Source organism: Aquila chrysaetos, chromosome 10, assembly GCF_900496995.4.
Source record: "Aquila chrysaetos chrysaetos chromosome 10, bAquChr1.4, whole genome shotgun sequence".
Lineage (NCBI taxonomy): Eukaryota > Metazoa > Chordata > Aves > Accipitriformes > Accipitridae > Aquila > Aquila chrysaetos.
In genome coordinates, this window is record NC_044013.1 from 12,503,464 (window position 1) to 12,511,815 (window position 8,352).

Below are 8,352 nucleotides of genomic sequence, written 5' to 3' on the forward strand. Positions count from 1 at the left end.
TGCTTCCAGCAGCTCGGTGGGGTGCTACTGGGACACCGGTGGGGTGGGGATGCTGCCTCTCCCCTAAAACCCTGGGGTGGGGGGTACGAGGGTCACCTGTGCTCATGCAGAGCGTGGGTATGCCTATGATGAGATGCCCATGGAGTGTGGTTTCCCCCCGAGGTGTGTGCCAGGCATCCCCCTGTGCCACAGGGTCCTATTACTCTCAGGGTGCTGGTCCTGTCTGGCACAGGGACCGGGCAGAGCAAGGGATGTCCCTTGGGGGAGGGAGCGTGCTGGCTGCTCCATCCCGCTGAGCAGGGTCTGTCCCTCTGTGTCCTGGGACAGCAGAGACCATGGCTCACCAAAAGCTCAGGGTAAAGATCTTTATTGTCCACTTGTCCAGCTGGACCACAGCCTGAGCTCGGTGTGAGGTTCTTACTCCTTGGCATCCCTGCCGTCCACCACGGCCCCAGGCCCTGGGTGGGAGAGGAGAACATGGGGAAGAACGCGTTTTGGCCTCCTACCAGCACCTACTGGGGCTTTGAACAAGGATTTTCCTTCCCCACTGTGTCCTGGCCATGGGGAAAGCTGGTGATGGTTAGCTGGGAGCCCGTCGTGCCTGCTGGGGTTGGCCCCTCCAGCCATAACTGTGGGGAATTAGAGATGAGTGGAAAACTGTCTAAAAACCCTTGCAAATATTTGCATTTCGAGCACTTTTCCAAGTATTGGGGAACGCTGACAAAGCAGCAGCGTGGGCGATGCAGGCATGCCAAGAGGGTCCGCTTGTTTTTTTTGAGGGGGGCAGGATTTCGATAGTCAAACAGTTTTGTTTAAAATAAAAAAGCTAACTGAGCAAATGGGGAGATTTGCCAGCCCTGCCACTGGCCTCTCCGCCAGCTCCTCAGGGCAAAACAGCCACCCTGATGCCGAGGGGGCCACGAGTCTTCAAACCACCCCTGCCCTGGGCCGGTGGGTGCATGGCTCCTGTCTCAGTGCTCCATTTTCCTTCTCTGCTGAAGGGGTTTTTGGCAGGAAAGGGACTCCCCATGCCTGCTGCTGCTCTTCCCTGGAGCATCCCAGGGGTCCGGGGCTGAGGTTGAGCTGGTGGGGCTTGCCCGGTGCCTTGCATGGCCCCCCCATCCTGCCCATGCCAGGGAATGCTCACCTGCCGTTGGCTCCTGCCCATCCTGCCAGCTTTTGGCCGTGGTAGCAGCCTGTGTGGAGAAGGGTGACTGCGGGAGAAGGGTGGCCATGGACCCTGGTGGCTCCAGGACCGCCCATCCCAAGCATGGACAGGGGCTGGAATAAGGGGAGAAGTTGTGGGGGACCCTGGGCTACCCCATCCTGCTGCATTTCCCCTCTCCACACCCATCTCTGCCAGCTCCTGGGGCAGGTCGGAGCAAGCAAGTTGCAGGCACGTCCTGTCCTGCCGGCACGGGGAGGGCTTAGGAACATGGGCTGCAAGGGCGAGAGCCCTCTGTGTCCTCGGGGTACAGCTCTGGGGTGATGACACCCAGCCCCACAGCACGCCGTCCACAGCAGGATAGTGTGATGGATGTGTCCTGGCCCCACGCGGGGTGGGACAGGGTGGGCTTGGACACAGCGATGGGGCTGGGGGCTCGGTGCGGTGGAGGTGGATCAGTGCTGCCAGATGTCGTCGGTGCATCCAGCACCGAGAGGGGAGTGTGTGCAGCGATGGAGCCCCCCACGCATGCATGTACGTGCGTGGTGGGACCAACTCACGCAGAGCATCGATATGTGGGGCTGCCCCCCTGCTCTGGGCTTGGGTCTGCAGCAATGTCCTATATCCCCCTCCCGGCCTGGCGGGATGCTCCATGCCCTGCAGCCGTACCTGGCACCTCGGGGTGTGCTGTGCTCGGGGGACGCAGGGGATCCAGGGCTCAATCAGGCTCAGATAGACAGTGGTGAGGAGGGTCATCGTGGTGCTGGAGCAGTGAGTCAGGGACAAACAGACACAGGTGTGCTGGGTCATGGGACACTGTGCACCCCCGTGCAATGGACACCCATGGGTGGTGCTGGCCCCGGGGCTACGTGCGGGCAGGTGAATAGGCTCCTGAACGCGACAGCCCGGGCGGTGCGGCACGTGTGTGTGCATGCCGGCGCAGGGCTCTGCCTCCCAGGGCCGAGGATACGTGCAGATCATCACTGTGGTGATGGACCACAGGGGGACGAGTGCCAGGTAGATGAGGCAGGACAGCAGGACCGCCATGACATAGCTCACGCTGACCGTCACAAAGAGGCAGATGCAGCAGATGTCGTAGGAGCTGATGTGTTTCTTCAGCCGAAGGCAATGCTGGTGAAACTGGTGCGGCACAGGGGTGCTGGGCAGGGGGGGCCCCCACAGGTCCCATGCACCCTGTGGGGCCGGGAGCACCCAGGGCTGTGGCCACCCTCTGCACAGTGCTGCACGCATGGGGGGGTGTGCTTGTTCAAGGCGGGGGTGAGCGTGTCTGTGTGTGCAAGGGGTGTCTGAGTGCACAGGGCTGGGTGTGCAGCGTGTAGGATGTATGGACAGGGATATAGGGTGCAACACGGAGAGCTGTGTGTGATGGGCCAGGTGTAGGGTATGCTGCGTAGGAGCTGCAAGGGCTGGGTGTGCAAGGTGTAATGTATAGGGATGGGTGTATATGGGGTGCAGCATGTAGGGCTGAGCATGCAAGCTACAGGTAGGGTTTACGGGGTGCAGTGTGCCAGGTTAGGTGTGGGGGCACAGTATATAGGGCAGGATGGGGCGGGGGTATACAGCGTGTAGGGACAGGGGTACAGGGCTTGGTTTATGGGGCTGAGGGGTGGGGTGGGTAGGGCTGGGTGTGCACAGCACCTCCGACACGTGCAGAGCTCCCAGGCCCCCGGGGTGCCCCGCGTCCCTTACCTCCACGGAGCGGTTGCAGTGCGGGCAGCAGAGGACACGTGGCCAGCTGTGACAGTGGCACCCACACGGGCAGCGCCGTCTCGCTGCGCTGCAGAGCCCCTGCTTCAGCCCGTCCTCCCAGGCCACTGCTGCAGGAGACACGTGGGGAGACTGTGTCCCCCCCAGCCCCGGGGCCAGCCCCTGGGGCCACGCCACCACGGAGCAGCCCCTGCTCCCCTGTCACCCCACCTAGCTGGAGGAGCCCCAGGTTGACTATGCAGAGCAGGACCAAGCTGGTGAGACCCAGGAGGAAGAGGATGGTGGTAGAGCCGGGGACCAGCAGCGCGACGTGCAGGGCCAGCCAGCCGCACCTGCAAGCGGGGATACGGGGAGGACGGGGCTGGGGTCAAGCCCTGGGGCTGCCGTGGGAGAGGTGGAGAGTGGGCAGAGAGCCTTGGGGTGCTCAGCCCCAAGGGCTGCTGGAACTGGGGGTGGTGGGGAAGAGGATGCAGATCCAGGCTGTTTGAGCTGATGCCTGGCTCTAATGTCTCGAGGACACTGGTGTGAAACAGCAGCTCTGCTGCCGCATGTCCCCGGGATGGGGCTCGGCCCATCGCTATGGGGTGACTTACAGGAAGGAGACCAGCGAGCTCAGGTAGATGAGGGTGCTGAAATGAAGGGGGATGAGAAGCTCCATGGTGGGGCAGGCAGCTGCAGGGCCCTGGCCTCACAGGATGGACGGCATCCCACTCCCACTGCAGGCACAGAGAATCCCCCCAACCTGTTCCATTCCCATGGCAACCACAGCATCCCCCTCCTACCCCCCATCCCATTCCCACGGCAACTGCAGAATTCCCCCACCCGGTATCCCATTCCCATGGCAACTGCAGCATCCTGCTCCCACGGCAGGGTGCAGGGGACCCATTTGTGGTGCCGGTGCCGCTCTGGCTTCAGCAGGAACCCACTGCCAGAGGGTCGAAGGGTGGCAGCTCAAAGGTCCCTGGGGACCCAGTACAAACCAGTGCTCATTTTCCTTGGTGTGCTGGGAGGACACCACGAGCCATTGGCACCCCTGGGACCCATGAGGATGCCGAGATTCATTTAGGACAAGGATACACTGGTCCCCACGTCTAACGTCCCAGCTCCCCGCCCAGTGTGCCCCCTCCAGCCCGCTGCCCCCCTCCCCAGGCCTGGGCTCTGCTTCTGTCCCGAGAGGCCGGGGCGCTGAGCCGGGGCGCTGAGCCGTGGACCAGCCCTGCCCTCTAGTGTCGTGGGAGCCGCTCTGAGCAGGGCTCAGCCCTGGGCTGCGGGGAGCTGAGCCTTCGCAAACTCCTCACGCAGCCCGCAGAGCCGTGCAGGGTCTGGCAGGCGTCCCGTGGCCCCACGGCATCACCTCCCACCCGGTCACGGCTGCTGCTGAGGGGACACGAGGATGCGCCCCGGACCCTGCGTGGCACCACGGGGACCCCTGGCACCACAAGCCCATCTCCGGGCTGCCCGAGGGGGTCCGTAGACAGCGTCACGCCAGCACAGATGCCCCGCTCCCCAAGCTTTGGGGACGCGCAGGCGCGCCGGCACGGGCGATAACCACTTTCCCCGGCACCCCGGGTCAATAACCGGGCGGCCGAGGCCCGCGGCGGGGCCAGGACAGCGTGGGGGCACGCCAATGGGCGCCCGCAGCAGCGGGAGAGGGAGGGGAGCGCCGGTGGCTGCTGGTTAAACTGGAACGAGGCGCGGCAGCCTCCCCGCAGTCCCTGCCCTGGGGACTCTGACCCCGTGGGCCGGCGAGGGAAGCCGAGGCAGGCGGTGCCGAGCAGCCCCGCGGCCGCTGGGACAGAGCCAGGGAGAAGCAGAGCAGGATGGACCCCGCCATGGAGCTGGCAGAGGACCCCAGGTAGGTGGCAGGGCCCCCCCGGTGCCACTTTGCAGCCGGGCAAATCCAACTTTTTGGAGCAGGATTTTGGGTTATTCCCTCTGTAACGGAAGGGAGGTGCTTGGGGGTGAGGCGAGCCAGCCAGGGGACCCCGGGGACCCTGCAGGGCTGGGTGCCCCCGTGTCCCTGCCGACCCCGTGCACGACTCACTCCCCTTCTTCTCCGCAGGTTCCCCCGCCCGTTGGTGGAGATGCTGATCAGAAACTTCAGCGTGCCGGCAGCCTGCTTCTCCCTGCCGCCTACCTCCCGGCACCTGCTGCAGCGTAGGTGGGGGGACTGGGCAGGGGGGACCCTCCTCTAGCCACTGGTGGGAGCGGGACAGGGGTGAAGGAGGTAGGGTGGCTGCAGTGGGTGCAGGCACGGAGCAGCCCCAAGGAGGAGCGGGGGCAGCCGGGTGCTGCCAGGGTCTCAGCCTCCCACCCCACAGCCCTGCCTGCAGGGATGGGGGGAGCCCAGGGAGGGCCAGCACCAGGGCAGGTGACACGGGAGCAGCAGGGCAGAAGCACCAGCTCCGGTGTGGCCAGACATGCTGAGGACGCGGCAAGGGGTTTCCCAAAGCTGTGGAGTGGTGGGTCCGGGGGGGGCAGCTCCCTGCTGTGGTGGCCCCAGGGGGGGACAGGACGGGATGGAGCCGGCCTCTCACCCCTCCCCGGCAGAGCTGGACACGGCCCAACTCGCCATCATGGGCCTCGCCACCATCATGACGCTGCTGTCGGTCGCGATCTTCGTGGAAGAGGCTTTCTACCTCACCCGCAAAATCCGCTGCCCCATCAAGATGAAGACCCTCTGCTGGAGCAGCTCGGCCCCTACGGTGAGCTGGGGTGTGGGGCGGTGGGGGGCATCACCACAGGGGGCCAGGGCCACCCAAGGGGGGCCAGCCCCTGGCGGGGGGAGCGGCAGTGTGCTGAGCTTGCCTATCTCCCAGGTTGTGTCCGTGGTCAGCTGCTTCGGGCTGTGGATCCCGCGCTCCATGATGGTGGTGGAGATGGCTACCACGATGTGAGTATCACCTGCCCCAGGCAGGGGCACCTGGGAGCCCACGGGGCCTGACCTGCCTTCCTCCTCCTCTTCCTCCTCCTCCCCAGGTACTTTGCCATCTGCTTCTACCTCCTGATGCTGGTCATGGTGGAGGGCTTCGGGGGGAAGGAGGCGGTGCTCAGCACCCTGAAAGATGTGCCCATGGTGGTCAGCACGGGGCCCTGCTGCTGCTGCTGCCCCTGCCTGCCCCGAATCACCATGAGCAGGTGAGGGAGAGCTGGGGTAACCCCCTGCCCCTGGGGAGGGCCTTCACCCCCTGCTTCTGCTGGGCTGGAAGAAAAGTCCCTGGGCAGGGGCTCGGGGACCTCAGGGTACTACTGGTCTCTTGCTGTGCCAGGAGAAAGCTTCAACTGCTGATGCTGGGGACTTTCCAGTATGCCTTCTGCAAGGCAGTCGCCGTCTTCCTGGGGCTGGTCCTGGCTACCGACGGGAACTACAACCCTGCTGACGTGAGTGCCAGGGGACGGTGATGGGCAGGGTGACATCCTGGACAGGGAGCCTCCCCCAGCAGCTTTGTCATTCCAGGCGCATTTTCTGTCTTCCCCTCCAGATCTCGGCGGAGAGCGTGGCCCTCTGGATCAACACAGTGGTCGGTGCCTCCACCCTCTTTGGGCTGTGGGCCCTGGGCATCCTCTTTCGGCAGGCCCGGCTGCACCTTGCCGAGCAGAACATCCAGGCCAAGTTCTCCTGCTTCCAGGTGAGACCCCGTCCTGCCCGGCTCCCCCCTAGGTGAGGGGCTCCTCTGGCACGAACGGGATGAGGCGGAGTGGGGGGAGATGGTGGGGCAGGAGCCGCTGGCGAGCAAGAGCCACATCTGGCTGCGGGAGAGCAAGGAAGGTGAAAGGCAGGAGCCTGGCAGCAGCGCGGCCCCCACCACCTTGGGTGTTGGTGGTCGCAGGTCCTCCTCCTCCTGACGGCACTGCAGCCCGCCATCTTCAGCATCCTGGCCAACAATGGCAACATCGCCTGCTCGCCGCCCTTCTCCTCCAAGGCCAGGTCACAGCGTAAGTTGGGAGACGGGGGAGCGGCGTCGCATGTTCCCGGCCGAGCCTCTCCGTTGCATAGCAGGATGTGGGGAATAGGCATGGTGGATGAAGGCAGCTTCAGATGACCCTTCTCCTCTTCCAGAGATGAACGTACAGCTGTTGATCCCTCAAACCTTCATCTTGGCAGTGGTGACACGGATGTACTACCGCAAGCAGGATGACAAGCCGGGCTACCAGCCCGTCAGCTTTGCACCCGCAGGCACCAACGTCAAGGCGTGAGCAGGAGGGAGCAACTGGGGTGCCGAGGGGCAGAGCGAGGCGAGGGGCTGGTCTGCCCTGTACAACCATCTCCTCCTCCTCCGGCCCTGGGGAGCTGCTGGCAGCAGAGGAGGCAGAGGGGGAAAGGGCATCTCGGCATGGGGTGAAAGTGTCTGAACACTGAAAGCCACAAGCCAAAGGGATCCGTGAAGCCACCTCCAACCTGGGGAGGCTTTTGTGTGGCAGCGAATAAAGATAAATTTGTACCCGAGTCTTGCGCCGGTGACTGGGCTCAGATCGTCTCCTGCGCAGGCTGGGTGGGAGATGACTTCAACTCCATACAGGGGGAGGAATCATAGAATCGTTTAGGTTGGAAAAGACCTTTAAGATCATCGAGTCCAACCATCAACCATGCCCACTAAACCATGTCCTGAAGTGCCTTGTGTACGCGCTTTTTGAATACCTCCAGGGATGGCGACCCCACCACTTCCCTGGGCAGCCTGTTCCAATGCCTGACAACCCTTTCAGTAAAGAAATTTTTCCTAATATCCAATCTAAACCTCCCCTGCCGCAACTTGAGGCCATTTCCTCTCGTCCTATCTCCAGCCACCTGACAGAAGAGACCAGCACCCACCTCACTACAACCCCCTTTCAGGTAGTTGTAGAGAGCGATAAGGTCTCCCCTCAGCCTCCTTTTCTCCAGACTAAACAACCCCAATTCCCTCAGCCGCTCCTCATAAGACTTGTGCTCCAGGCCCTTCACCAACTTGGTTGCCCTTCTCTGGACACGCTCCAGCACCTCCATGTCTTTCCTGTAGTGAGGGGCCCAAAACTGAACACAGCACTCGAGGTGCGGCCTCACCAGGGCCGAGTACTGGGGGACGATCGCTTCCCTGCTCCTGCTGGCCACACTATCCCTGATACAGGCCAGGATGCCGTTGGCCTTCTTGGCCACCTGGGCACACTGCTGGCTCATACTCAGCCGGCTGTCGACCAGCACCCCCAGGTCTTTTTCTGCCGGGCAGCTTTCCAGCCACTCTTCCCCAGGCCTGTAGCGCTGCATGGGGTTGCTGTGACCCAAGTGCAGGACCGGTCACTTGGCCTTGTTGAACCTCATACAATTGGCCTTGGCCCATCGATCCAGCCTGTCCAGATCCCTCTGTAGACCCTTCCTACCCTCAAGCAGATCAACCCTCCCTCCCAACTTGGTGTCATTCGCAAACTTACTGAGGGGGCACTCAGTCCCCTCGTCCAGATCATTGATAAAGATATTAAAGAGAACT

At 63.2% G+C, this 8,352-nt stretch overlaps 2 protein-coding genes across 2 annotated transcripts; one reads left to right on the forward strand and one right to left on the reverse strand.

Moving 5' to 3' along the window:
* Positions 1-255: 255 nt before the first annotated feature.
* Positions 256-3,551, reverse strand: ZDHHC19 (zinc finger DHHC-type palmitoyltransferase 19). Its single transcript, XM_041126800.1, has 5 exons — positions 3,487-3,551; positions 3,104-3,225; positions 2,876-3,003; positions 2,136-2,305; positions 256-1,928 (listed from the first exon to the last, which is right to left on the reverse strand). The coding sequence occupies exons 1-5, from the start codon at positions 3,549-3,551 to the stop codon at positions 884-886; spliced, it is 1,530 nt and encodes a 509-aa protein (XP_040982734.1). The 3' UTR covers positions 256-883.
* Positions 3,552-4,538: 987 nt separating this feature from the next.
* Positions 4,539-7,340, forward strand: SLC51A (solute carrier family 51 subunit alpha). The gene is made up of 9 exons (XM_030029306.2): positions 4,539-4,748; positions 4,956-5,050; positions 5,444-5,598; positions 5,713-5,786; positions 5,873-6,031; positions 6,163-6,274; positions 6,376-6,522; positions 6,724-6,829; positions 6,954-7,340. The coding sequence occupies exons 1-9, from the start codon at positions 4,714-4,716 to the stop codon at positions 7,088-7,090; spliced, it is 1,020 nt and encodes a 339-aa protein (XP_029885166.1). The 5' UTR covers positions 4,539-4,713; the 3' UTR covers positions 7,091-7,340.
* Positions 7,341-8,352: the final 1,012 nt, after the last annotated feature.